General features: G+C 38.3%; 1 protein-coding gene across 6 annotated transcripts in view; it reads right to left on the bottom strand.

Moving 5' to 3' along the window:
* Positions 1 to 1,996: 1,996 nt before the first annotated feature.
* ankrd13b (ankyrin repeat domain 13B) overlaps positions 1,997 to 13,974 on the bottom strand; it is a 33,125-nt gene continuing 21,147 nt past the window's right edge. The window contains exons 5-16 of one of the 6 annotated variants that reach the window (XM_017719193.2): positions 12,556 to 12,699; positions 11,610 to 11,823; positions 10,550 to 10,616; positions 9,447 to 9,528; positions 8,964 to 9,028; positions 8,352 to 8,488; positions 7,949 to 8,106; positions 7,161 to 7,334; positions 5,873 to 5,917; positions 5,318 to 5,481; positions 5,154 to 5,230; positions 1,997 to 3,975 (exon numbers count right to left, since the gene is read on the bottom strand). In XM_017719193.2, coding sequence (XP_017574682.1) covers positions 3,783 to 3,975; positions 5,154 to 5,230; positions 5,318 to 5,481; positions 5,873 to 5,917; positions 7,161 to 7,334; positions 7,949 to 8,106; positions 8,352 to 8,488; positions 8,964 to 9,028; positions 9,447 to 9,528; positions 10,550 to 10,616; positions 11,610 to 11,823; positions 12,556 to 12,699 — 1,520 coding nt within the window. In that variant the 3' untranslated portion in view covers positions 1,997 to 3,782. Of the gene's footprint in view, positions 3,976 to 5,146; positions 5,231 to 5,317; positions 5,482 to 5,872; positions 5,918 to 7,160; positions 7,335 to 7,948; positions 8,107 to 8,351; positions 8,489 to 8,963; positions 9,029 to 9,446; positions 9,529 to 10,549; positions 10,617 to 11,609; positions 11,824 to 12,555; positions 12,700 to 13,974 lie in introns of all 6 variants that reach the window. The other 5 variants (XM_017719195.2, XM_017719194.2, XM_037546831.1 and 2 more) reach the window with 5 other exon arrangements.

Genomic DNA, 13,974 nt, shown 5'->3' with positions numbered 1-13,974 from the left:
CTGTACTCATTATAACAAGAGGTGTAGATTTAAAAAGATCTTGGTTTATATTATATTAATTATTTAATGTGTTTTCATTTAAACAGTTAATGTTCAACAAAACATACACGGTACATAGCTAAAGTAGGTCAAAGCTGCAGCGGACGGCGTGTAGTTGTCATTTATATAGTCATAGTCGATTATAACGACTTTTAAATAGAAAATATCGTGCTAAGAATGGGGACGTCGGACCTCAGAGCTGTGCCATTCTCAGCCTCCACGCGTTCAAGCTACAAAGTGGGAACAACAGGGGCGCCTCAAAACGAGTATCGTTAGCAACAAGCTAGCCAGGTAAGTTGTGCCATATGAGTGATGCTGTATTCACCTTCTCAAAAAAGCGAAGAGGCCGTTTTCCTTGAGTTTTCCCAGTCGGACGTGGGCAGTGTTTTACGGTCGAACGTAACTAGTTAGTTTAGTTCGGTTGAACGCAGTATATATTATCTGCTCATGTCACTGTCCTGGTTGTGACTGTTGGTTGTATCTAATTCAGGTGCTTTAGGCTGGTCTGCAGGATGTGTGCGTGTATATGGGGCGACGGCACTGACGGCCGAGGCTGAGTTTGTTTGGGTGTTGAGTTTCAAAATGGCAAAACTGTGCTAGCTTAACATTGTCCTGTCCACTGGTGAGTACAGTGTCCTGCGCTTGCAGTCGGTGATGCTGAACACTCTTTAAAAATGAATTATTTTAAGGGTTCTTTAGTAAAGAAAATGGTTCCATATAGAACCGTGAACACTTAAAAAACCCTTTGCGTGATTAAAGGGTTCTGTAAGTGTTAATGGTTCAATACAGAACCAGTTTCTTTACTTCTTTACTAAAGAACCATTGAAGGACTGTTTTTTTTTAAAGTCTGTAAGATGTGTCCTTTCCAGTCTTATACCAAGGTTAGACGGAGTGCACACTAGCGACCTCGTGCAGTCTTTGGTAACGACCACATCAAAGGCCACTCATTAGTGACCTCTACCAAAATTACGTGATGCTGACCGTTCTAACAGTTTTTTTTAACAATAAATGGTCCTAAACGTTTTAATAAATGTATAACTCTTTAACTAATTTCACTAATTGATTTCAGCTTCATAAAAATTGAGACACTTTACAAGAAACTGTTCTACTTTTTTGGAAAGGTTTCCTGCTGGAGATGTGCAAAAAGCAGCTATAGCTGAGCTAAAGCTTGAAGCAGAGCAAAGTTTTGTTTTTATTTTAGTCCACGCTAGCACATTAGCACATGCTAAGAAATATTTACAGCCTAGATACTTCAATAAATGGACATAAAATGTGGTTTCCAAGGCAGTTTTTAGCTTGATTAATGGACTTAGATTGAAAAGGACAGTGCGATTAAAAAAAATTCTGTGCCAAGATAAAACCACACTTGCACATTCCACCTTGCATTGAAGGATTTTGTAAAAGTGTATTTTTGAATAATTGTATTTAAAAAATTTAAACACACTTTAATATAATGTGCTGCCTTTTTTGCTCATTTTTTAATGTTGTACTTTTACACATATATGTGCTACAAGAAGACTAATCATATGCATAAGTTATGGCCTTACGACCAGGGTGTGATGTGTTTCGTTGAATTTCTAAGTGCAAGTAAAGTAACTCGTCATCTACAGTGAACACACTTCTGCATATTTTAATATACAATTACTGTTTACTTGCTGAATTTTCACATACTGTAAAACAAAACTAATTGTGGGCTGGGCAACATTTTATTTATAAATGTTAAACTAAATAATATTTAAAGCAAATCAATACAGATGGTGTACAAAAATTTCATATACAAGTGTATACTCTGTGGATTATGTATTGGCTTATTTTCACTTAGAAAATCAACAAAACATCACTTGATTAGGGAATTTAAACTTGTGCATACATCTGCATGAAATCAGCCTCATAGACTCTTATTTCAATATCACGGTTAGCAGTGACCCATCAGCATCCATTTAAGATTCCACACTCGGTATGAAATGGTATTTTCTTTTATTCAGTTCTCTCTTTACAAATCTGAGCAGCGTCATTGTAGGCAGTTCCATCACATCATACGGACACCATAGCAACACTCCACATTCATATCAGATTTAAATAGAAACAGTGAAATATTGTCATATTGTTTTAATATTTAAGATATTAAAACATTGAGTCACATCAAGCATTTCTATACACCCAAATCCTTATAATCACTTGTTCCATATCATTAACTCTCTACGTAACACTACACACAAATATACACGTCCCTTTGTTTGACTGCTATACTGTTGGCAGTCCTTTGGTCACTTAAGTTTCTGGCTGTGTAGCACAGAGCCCAACTGCCTTGTGTAAAATTGTGCTTAAAAGGAAAAAACATTCTGTTTCACTATTGTTTAGAGTTCCATAGCGCTTAAGGAATGGTCTATGGCCTTGTCTCCGATTTTATTATTCAGGCTCTACCATCAAACAAGCTCTGCCAGTCACTTAGACCCAGATTGTCAGACTACAGAGAAAAACTCTTGACAAGAGGTTCTCCAGATAGATTATTTGTCATCAGGATGAGGCTGTTATCTGGATCAGAGAAACTAGCCCTTTTGGTTTTCTCCCTGCATCAGTGCACCTGATTGGACCTTCCTGCTTACAGTCATGCCATTGATTGGCTGACTCAGGTACTCCAAGCACTGTGATAAGATAAACAGTTTCTTGACAGTGGTTTCTAAAGGAATATGTTGGGAAGCACAGCATGGAAGCCACAAAAAAGAAACTGACATAGGAAGGGGGTTTAATCACTAAATCCAAAAAGGAGAATGTATGATTTATGCTTTCAGGGAAATGGCAATTAACATAAAGTGATAGGAAAGACTGACATAGCACCATATTAGATATAGTACATACATTAAAATGTATGTTTTCTGAGCTATTGAGATCATATTCTTTACACACAACATAAGTATTGCAGTGAGTGTCTGGTTCTTTGTTTACACCTTAGATTAACCTAAATTAGACCTGAAAAATTATTGGAAGCCTGTTGCTAATTTGATACTATGCTGTTCAAGCCTATCAGTTACAATGTCATAATGCAATCCTGCACCCTGTGGTTCAAAACTTGCTCTTGCTTTTAGAAACAAACTTAATTAAGTTGCACGGGGTGAGGTGGACAAGTGAAGAGAGGATCATGCTGTTTCTATCGTGCACAGAGAGTAGGTGTCAACAATCCAACTCCAAAACATAAGGCCAGTGTTCTCTACATTTACACATTCCATTAACTTTCTTATGCTTTCTACTACAGTGCAATAAATTTTTTTGTGCAAATGAAAAACAAGGCTTATTTACCAATTCCATAAAAAAACGCAATGGTTTTGTAAACCTCTCTCCCTCTGATAGAGAGTCTAGGAGGACTTGAGCCTCATTCTGAGTGGAGCTCAGGATAATGGCTTTCCGAGGGATGCTGAAATCTCCAAAGCAGCTCCAGTCTCGTTTACTTGTCAAAAACAAAACGTACACACACACATTTGCTGAATAGCCATGCACCAGTCTGGTGCCTGCCAGTTGATTGCCCATGAGTTGAATAGCTTTTGTGGTTGTAAACTTGTAGAAAGTGGACGGCGACGGATCTCTGTGATGCTGTAAGGACGTGGTCAGCCCTACTGAGCTTTGTGCCTCTGGCAGGTCACTAGAAGAGGAGGGGCTTGGCATTGTAAAGTATCGCAGTTCTTACTGGGCCTGTTGCTGCGTATGCCCTCCCACCATTTTTTAATTCCCACTTGCGGTGATTCCTGTCACTTCTCCATGAGTGACAGCTGTATGATGCGCTGGAGCTCCTCCTCCTCTTGCCTCTGCCGGAGCTCCGCCTCTTCCTGTTCGCGGGCGGAGAGCTCCATGGCTAATCGCAGCTGCTCATCGTAGCTGCGTGGCGGCTTAGGGGTAGGAGTGCGGGGACTGGCCACCGCGCTGCTTTTGTGCTGGGGTGTTCTGGGGTGAGAGAGAGCATTCAAGTTTATTTCTTGGCACAGCTGCTCAATGATTATATGTTTAACACAGAATTCATCATTTTGTGAAAAAATGTCTTTAATTTTTTTATTTTAGTTTATCTGAGTACCTCCACTAAGATAATGCTAATTTTTGCTAGCATGGGATCTATGTAAGTGCAGACATGTGAATACATTCAAGCTGCATGTCCCTATCTTTGTACATGGTAATTTTACAGTATATATTTAAAGCTTCCTAGCTGAATATTATTGGTTTGACTGCCCAGCTGCCTAAGCTAGACATAGTTAAATAACACCTTTTGCTCCACATACAAGCATTTTTTAACTGAAAATAAAGGTGCATTTGTGAGATCTTGCTGGTGTGGGTCTCCTCTCTTTCAATTATGCGCACAAAAGCAAATTTTAGAGAATCTTCAGCCCACCAAGCACAGTTTTATAATGACCTGAGGACATCATAGTCATTGCTATTTATCATTCAAATTGCGAACTAATCCTTGCCGATTTATTTAGAATGTACATTTTAATCAATGTCAGCTCTACATGCAATGGATTATAGCAGAAAGTTAAGTACTGTGAAAACTACATGCCTAAATCATCATGCACTTGCCTCAATCCGCACCGAGTTAATTAACCTTTAATTGACATTTGTGTTGTTTTTTTCCTATTTTCTGAAACAGCGAAAGTATGTTACATAGCAAAAAATCAGTAGTAGCAGTGACCAGGAATCCTAATTCTTTTCACTTTTGTTTATTTTTATTAGTAACAACTATGCACGTCTATTTGAGATCACTAGACATGGTTTGAGACAATTGTGTGAAGATTTCAGCATGATGCTAACTGGTGAGATATAAACTTCCATTACTTATAAGCCACACTAGAATGTAGCTCCAGTGTAAAACAAAGGAAAACACATAGTCTTGGCTGATTTTGGAATAATTATTCCTTTAAGACATTGTTCACACCTGCTTCAGACAAGAATGATGAAAATGAAACAGAGATGACAAGGGCACAACAGAGTCAACTTCTATGAGGATCACTATGTGATGCCAGAGAATAAAGACAGTGGACCTGTGTAAACAGTTACACTATATGCAGTGGTGAATAAGGGCCTGACAGTGGTGACCCTGAGACTACAGGGAGGAAGAGATACTGACTGCAGACCTTTCCACGCGGCTGGGGTCACAGGAAAGCGGGTGGGTTCCTGGCTTACTGTTCGTCAAAGCCTCCCAGATAGTCACCTATAGAGAAAACAATAGTAAACATCAGTAAACTGACATGTTATGGTAAATTTGTATTTGACAGATGACGTGTGATGTGTGTCTCACCTGGTCATATTCAGAGCCTGCCTCCAGTAGACTCTGCTGAATGGCAAACTGGAGCAGATCATCCTCTTCCTCACGCATATTCTCTCTCTGATTTCCTCCCAACACACTGTAGCCACGTGGTGCCTCAAACACACATGGTGGAATCTCGCCTCCACGACATGAGTCTGAGGTGCACACACACACACACACACACACACACACAAACCCACATACTCTAAAGGCATTGACTGTTGACTCAATGCAGTGCTGTAAAAGACAGAATGAAGACACTGCTACCAGCATGTTCTTTGAACGCATGTAATATAATTCCATTCAATTGCTAAGCACAAGAGTTTGGTGTGGGTAAAGTTGTGTTCTCCATCACATTTACTGTGTCCCAATTGTATACTACATAATAATTTCCACTACTTTTGTTTGAGATACAAAATGTAGGCTAGTATTTTAAAAAAGATTCTCAAAAAATTCCAAATATTTTGAAGTCACCAATTTTAGTGCATGGTGTTAACACAAATGTCCTACAGTGCAACGCAAAGTAGAAATAAAGAAGCTACTCACGGCTGGAAAATTTTGAAAACATGGCAGATGATGAGTTGACTGCTTCTATGATGAGTAAAGAAAACAATTAATGAAAACCCAAAGTAAACTATTAAGTCCATGACATAACATTTTGTTGTTTAAATTGGTGGTAGTCTGCATATTCGTTGTTAGATAGACAGGTCGGCATAGTTTCCTGTTAATAAATAGTGCAGTATCTTAGTATTTTGCGTACAAATCTACCAGATTTGTACACCATTAACACATGTACACAGCATATTGGGGATGCAAATTTTGGCAAATGCTTTTGACCAATAATCATGCTGAACAATCATTACCCAGCAAATCTAAAATCAAAGATGCGATTCATCAAAAGAACTATAAAAAGGTCAGTTCTGACTGTGAAATCCGATTGGCTGAGCCACGTTGAAAGCCACTGTAAAATACTTGTGTAAATATACACATCTATGAGTGCATACAACAACTGAATTCTGTATTAATGTTATTAAAGTGTTCCTTATATTTACTGTCAAACTTGAGTAGGTTTAGTCATAAGTGTGTATATGGAGTGAAACTATATTAAACATACCATAACCAGTACCTGCCCTGTTTTGTTTAAACTGAGAGGCTGCCAACTAAATGTTCACGATTGTATGACCAAAAATTAGCTGACGAAATGACTGGAATATACAATCATGAGCTACTGTTCTGTATTCTGAAGTGGTAAAGTTCTATTTACCAATCATTACAGGCTCAGAATAGAATAGAATAGAATAGAAAAAAGAATAGAAAAGCCATGATTGGAAATCAGTAGCTCTCGAAAGCCAGTGCCGTCCATCACATCCTTCTCTATAGTATCTGCACATCAATGTGTTATTTTCCTCACACTGCAATGGACCACACTTTCTCAGAAAACATGAGCAACAATCCCTTGAGGGTGTTTGCTTTCGGTACATTTTACATCAATACACTGGTATGTCACTGCAGTTATGTTATCGTCCTCTCAAAATGTGGTTCTGAACATCTCTACTAATTTTTCAGTAGGCCTATCCAGCGGTACCAAGTGCCTATTGCACCCTTAAGCGTACAATTCAATAACGTCCCTTAAGTGATAAACTGACATATTCAAATAGGATTAAATTAATTTATGTTTTATTATGTTTTAATTTAGGTTTATGTTTTGTGGTTAATCATTTACATCCCTACAGCATGTACATTATAGCATAAGTGTTTTAGTATACAATAGGGACACAATGATCAACTGTAATTTTGTGGCTTGTGCTAGTGTGAGTGACAGACTGGTGCTCACTGGTGGAGCTGGAGCTAGACACACTAGAGGAATCACTGCCTGGAGACGGTGTCTCTGCTCTGGGGCTGTCTTTCTGTCCATCTTCTCCTTCCATCCTGCCCACTACTCCCTCCTCACAGCCGTTCAGATTCTCAAAGGTGATGCGGGCATTAAGAATGTGGTAGATGGGGATTTCTGAGAAGAAAAAGAGGTGAAGTGCATAGAAAAATTCTGTGGATTTTTACTTGGACAACCTGAAAAGTACAGTTTTGCCACAAGGAAAACAAACCAACTGTCAAGCCCTGCTCAAAATCTGATGAATACATCAGTGCCAGATGGTAAATATAGAGTTCTTTTGCTGCAGTACTTTCACTCGTCTAAAATGAGGGCTGTGATGTTATAGTGCCTCATATCCATCCAAAGCTTCTGTACTTAAATAGAGCAAAACTAACATCTTGTATTTCAATATATTATCCAATTTCACTTACTACACCTGTTTTTTTTCCATAACTCCACAAGATGCTAATAATATGTGTATACTTAGAAGGGTATTCCAGGCAAAACCTAGAGTTTAATATGTTTAATCTGGTTTATTATGCATTATTCTCCAGTATAGCATCACAGAGAGACATCGTTCATCTTTTTAGGCAGAGGAAAGAAGCAAAACTAAAGTAAGGGGTCTAGATACCTAGGTTTTAACTTGCTGTCCTCCTGAATTTGTTTTCATATTTTTGAAGTAGATCAAAAACCTTTTTGATTTTTCTGAACAGTATATAATATTACTATACACTATACCCTCTTTCTCTCACCTATTTTGACAGGGAAGCCAGGGGGCAGACGCAGGGTGATGAAATCTCTGAGCTTGGCAAATAGAGCGTTGGATATGGCCATGAGGTCTATGATGGGTGCCACCTGATCGGCCAGCGACAGAGGATGAGACTCACAGAGCCACAGCTTTGCCTTGAACCTGAGAATGCAAGGTAAACAAAATGCTTAAAGATATAGACAGGAAATTTTAAACTTTATGGTCATTCATACGTTTGTTCAGTTTTGTTGTCATTGCTGCATATGTGTAATATTGGTACATGTTTAAGCTGCATTCAGTATGGCAACAAATTTGTCAGTGCTGCAGGAAAGGAGAATGGTTAGGCTACCAAAGGACTGTGTTTCAGAACTGTGATACACATTAGCAGAGTAGATCAAAGTAAGCACCTCTGTGTTTTTGTGGTGAGGTGGCAAGGCTGGCCAATGTCTTTGTGGCTGTGGTTCAGACTGGGGTTAAAGTATTCCTCTGCAGTAAGGGCACAGGGGTTCGTCACAGGGCACGACATCTGGGTAACCAGCGTCTGCTATAATGCACACCAAAACAACTCATACACAGACTCAGAGACCTGGTTTAATCCCTAAAAGCCTAAGAACTTGTATTCGGGCCTTCACTGCAATTTCCCACTCTTTTAAGTACATCAGTTATGTATGATAGTTAATAAATTATTGTGCTGTAGTCCCCTGGCCATTTAAGGTGTTAACTGTAAGAGTAAGGAATTTAAGTCTACAGTTTAAGGGAATTCATATAAAGCCCTGTTTCATGCTGGATTCATTTAAACTGTAAAGTTCTGTTCAGATCCACCTCAGAGTAATGCAATAACAAGTAGACACAATTGTGTGTAATTACATTACAGAATATCCTCTAGTAAAACTCCTTCAGCTTCAATAAAACACAAACACAAAAGCTGAATGTTTTCTATATAATGTCAGCTAAGACTCAAATACTGAACTACTTAGTAGTTTATTATTATGCTCAGTATTGTATTAAAGTGTACTCACCCCATTGTTAGTACCCATGTGCTGCTCTGCGATACCAAGAAAGGACTGCAAGGGGGTTTTACCACCTAGAGGAGAGGAAACTTTATTGTCCACACATAATCACTCACCTAAAGCTTTTTGGACAACAGAAACAAACTCAGAGCCTTAACTACCATTCCTCATTGAGACTTACTGGAAAGAGCTGCCATTACTTAGGAAAATTGACTGAATTGTCCAGTTTGCCAGTAATGGCAGTTAGAATTTACTACTGCTGAGTGTCCTCACTTGTTAAGAGTAATCACACCATGCTAATCCAGTAGGCATAGAAAACCTCATTTATGTGTTTGGGGAAAATACGAGAGCAGATGATATTTCCACTGATTAAGAGCAGCTCAGTCTTGAGTCCCAGTAACAGTGTTGTAAATGTTTGAACTGTGATTAGGCACCAAGACAAGCGTGTCTGTCAGGATACAGTCTGAGCTCAGTGAGGATGTGTACTGGTACCTTTGGATTTGGTTTTGTTTTGCTCTGTGAGGTGGTCAGTCCGTGTGCGGGTGATGAGCTCTACATTGGAGGCGCAATACACCTAGAACAGATGTACACAGACTGCATTACTGTGGGATTAGAGTGGAGGTATTCAAACACTGGGGCATGCCTGATGAGAGCTGAGACAGAAAATAAATAAATATTTTATAAAAATAATATATTAAATAAAAAATAAATATTTTAATGACTCTGTCATTAAACAGAGTGAAGTAAACTAACAACAGTGTGCTATCAAAACTGCGACAAGCTCCTCTGAACATCTTCTAAGTGTTACATGAGGCAGCATACCACATTGTAATGGCAAAGCAGCCATACTGCGTAGGAAAGATCCCTGTTCTCCCTGCAACTATCAACAAGTATAGGGCAGTGCCGCTGAAAAGATGAAAACCAGATGCTGTCTGACACTACAGTGGCTCAGTGAATAGCAGATATGTCAAAAACTTTCCTCAAACAACTTAGTATCGTATACATGCGTATGACTTCGTAATCCATCTTTATGAGGCTACAGATGTATGAAATATGAGATATATGCCCATTTGATAGTCTACGTAAGGTACTCTGACTATACTTGTCTGAAGCAGGATTTTTTTTATTCTGCAAATCAATTAAAGGATGTGCTACCAGAGCTGATTTGTTTTATAATGTAATTTCTTAATCAATATTCTCTGTTCATATGCAGAAAATGGAAGATATTATTGTCATGTGCTGCTTTTTATTTTTTTTAGCGAGTTAATAATAGACAGTAAAAGTTATGGACAAATGGGATGACCTGATTTTGTTTTATACATACGCTGCAGTACTAGTGCATATTCTCAAGTCTGTTTTAGTTGAGGGGGACCCCATGTTCTCAAAAAAATAGCAAGGCGAAAAAAGTTTGTTCTAGATTTATTTAGTGTAATACTAGCGGCACGAGTGGCAGGGGTTTTAAGGGAATTTTTAATGTTATTCTAAATGTCCTTTTTGTCTGTTTGCCTTGTTCTGATCATTATATAGTTATATACACATACAAAACACCAGTTGAGAGTGTATGTGTTCTGTGCGCTTAAGCATAAAGCCAGTACCTTGGCTTCGTACCCATTCACCACCTCCGTTTTCTCGCTGCGCCAGCCAAGAATGCCCGTCTTGTTCCTGCCGAGAAAGGCAGATGCATTAACACTGGGCTGAGGACCTGCAGACAGAGGTGAGTCTATCACAATCTTTTTAATAAGGAAGAGTACAAGAGTGCTGGCATGTGTTCTCAGCAAAATAAGTGTCACTGTGATGCAGCCAAAAAGCGATAATTGGAAATGAAGAGGAGGCCAATTCTATAGGTCTCTCTGTAATTTCCTCACTATGCCACAAAAGATGATGCATTGACCAGAGGAACAGTTGAATGTAGCTTATATTTTCAAAATGCAGGCATATGGATGCCTTCGATCTACAGCACAGTGCAAAGGTGTCCCATTCATTTATTTAATTTCCAGTATAAACAGGCATTAAGAAGTTAAGGTGCATCATGATATAAAGGTATTTATTGTTTTTTACACAAAATTGAACAGAATTACAGATCAAGACAATGTTACCTACAAAAGACAGAAAAAAGACACAAAAAAAATGAAGATGATAAACAAAAAATGAAAAAGAGGGGGGGGGGGGTGAGATGATAACTTTATAATGTATAAATTATGTAGGGTGGAAACAATGCCCTAGAACATCCCCTGGCCCTTATTACACAGAGAGTGCAGCTTTATTTGCCCTCTCTCTCAAGGATGAAAGTTTTTGGTTCTGTTTATGGTGACAGTATTTCTGTTCTATCATGTCTTGAATGGTTGTTAGGAGGCCCATTTTTGCTTTATCTTTTAATAATTTTTTGAACTCCTGTTTTGAAAACTCTTTCACTTTTTCAGTTATTGTCATTTGACTTTCCTCTTCCTTATGCAAGTGGATTGTCATATAGCTAATATCGTCAAAAATATCTCCTGAGAATATGTTTTGACTTTAAATTTAGTACATTAAAGGTCTCTGACTTGTACAGTACTGTACATATAATTTGTACTTACCCAGAATATTGAAAACAAAAGTTCTGTTCAATTATAACCAATTATATAACAAATTATAACTGTTCAGTTATTTTTGGCTTACCTTTCAAAAGAAATGTTCCTGGTGTCTAGCTGTGTAGTGACCACTGGAGCAGAGAGGCGGGCAGCGACCTGCTCATCACTGGGCTGCAGCGCCCCCAACAGGCTGATAGCGGAAGGGTGTGGCCGGGACGATGGAGACGAGGGAAGGCAGGGCAGTGTCTCACAGAAGACCAGCTGCCTGTCGTGGTCCACCTCCATCACCATGGCACTAGAGTCTAAGTGAATGAAAGAATAAGAGAGAGAGAGAGAAAGGGAGGAGAAGTAAGACCAATGGAGCCACGGTGTTAATTTGGAGCTACACTAAACCGCTTCAGTGAGTGAGCATTAACTGAGCTAAACACTTTCCAGGTCTCTGACTGTGTAAACACTTTGAAACACCTCCTCTTACATTTTGGGGATTTTTTCATAGCCCACTGAAAAAAGAAATTTGTTTAAAGTGCAGATACTAAACTTTAAATTAAATGGATAATTGTGTCTGCAAGTACAGAAATCTTTTATCAGGATATAAATTTGATGAAAAGCTATTGTTGTGTGTATATTCTTCACATTTTGGCCATGTTTTGTTGATTTTTGACATTGAAACAAAAAGAAAAAAGTAAGAAGCGTGGATTCTAACCAGTCGATCGATAGCATATAAACTGGATGTATATATAATTCACTATAAATTTACCAACTATATAAATAATCATTTAATTACACAGTTACATATACATAATTCTCTAATGTGATTCAAAAGTGTCCGCCCAGTGACAGCTGGGATAGGCTCCGGCACCCCCATGACCCTGAGGAAGAAGTGACTTAGAGGACGAGGATGAGGAGGATTCAAAAGTGTAGCAAAATGAAAAAAATAATTCTAGAGTTAAAAGATAGCAACTAAGAGAAATCTAAAAAAGAATAAAAACAGAATAGGCAAGGATGTTAGAATGTAGGAAGAAAGCAATCAAAACCTTGTCCTTTGAAGATAAAGCTGCGGTTGCCTCTCTGCCAGGTCATCTGCTCAAAGCCCATGAGAGTGGTGTCCACTCGCAGACACTGGCCACTCTTCCATACACGATATGTATCACTCGGACAAATACGAGAGACCAGTGGCACTGAGACAAAGAGATACAGACATTAGCCAGGGAGAGAGAGTCACTGTACAGGCATTCTATAAAAGCTGAATTATTTATGACCTATTCTTTATTTATACAGGTAAAGTCCCATTGAGCTTTTGACCTCCTTTCAAGGCAGACCTGACAAAAAGGTATATGACCTACATTACATAGACAATATACTGGCAATTATAGCCAGAACAACTGAATTTAATTAAGTGCTTATCCAGTTGTTTAATGGACAGTGTGATACTTTTAAAAAATCAGGTTTCAGTAGTTTATTTGATCATTTTAAAACACTAATGCATAAAAAATTACATTCCTTATCTGATCTTACCAGATTAGTTCAGGTGAATAAAAGGAATGCCTGAACACATGTTATGGGACTGCAGCGATGTAGTAAATAAAGACATTTTCAATAATTTGTATAAAAATAACCTCCAAAAAGTATGAATCTGCAATAACATAATGAATCTTCAATAATAACACCATAAGGCACAAACATGAGATTATAAGCCAGGCTGTTACTTATAGCCCTTGGCACCAATCTGAAAGCCAACTCCGTAGGGCCATTATGAATTATGTCCAAAACTGGAAGCGACTTTAAGCTTATTTTAAAGGTCAATTAATAGTGTGGGAGATCATTGTGAAGCAGACTTCCGCATGGAAGACATATGTCACAAATTATGATGACTGATACGATACTTCACTATTTGCAATGAGTACCTTTTTTCCTGTGTGGGTTTATGTACCCTAATATATTCTTCTAGTCATAATAAATTCTTAGATGACAATATTCCAGCCTCTTCTCATCCATTAGAACAGGTTGTTCTTGCTACAGTGCCTTTAAAACTGATAGATCTCTGTAATAGATCTCTGTTCTGACTGGCTGCTCTGCACAGGGCTAAACTGCTGCAGGCTAAATAGGCAGATACAAATAAATGTGCCAGTTTTTGCATCAAAAACTAAAGTGGGATGTGGGAAATAGGATGTTTTTGAAGATTAGTTTCCCTAAATGGACTTTATGGGCTGTGAATGTTAAGTATTAAAACTAAAAATGTTTTTATATGGCATTAGAAGTTTCAATCGTCTGTTATGCAGATCCTTTAATAGTTAACATTAGCACATAGCTATTTAGCTTAAGCTCATGCAATTACAATTAGTAAGGTGAGCTTAATGTGGAGTTAAGGAAAAATGCAGGCATTATAAACAACCTAATTTTTCATTTAGTCAGTTCTGTTTGACCTGTATTCAATGAGATTGAGAACAGTACAA

Source organism: Pygocentrus nattereri, chromosome 17 (assembly GCF_015220715.1).
Source record: "Pygocentrus nattereri isolate fPygNat1 chromosome 17, fPygNat1.pri, whole genome shotgun sequence".
Lineage (NCBI taxonomy): Eukaryota > Metazoa > Chordata > Actinopteri > Characiformes > Serrasalmidae > Pygocentrus > Pygocentrus nattereri.
The sequence above is the reverse complement of the archived record's forward strand: the minus strand, read 5'-3'. Positions and strand labels throughout refer to the sequence as shown.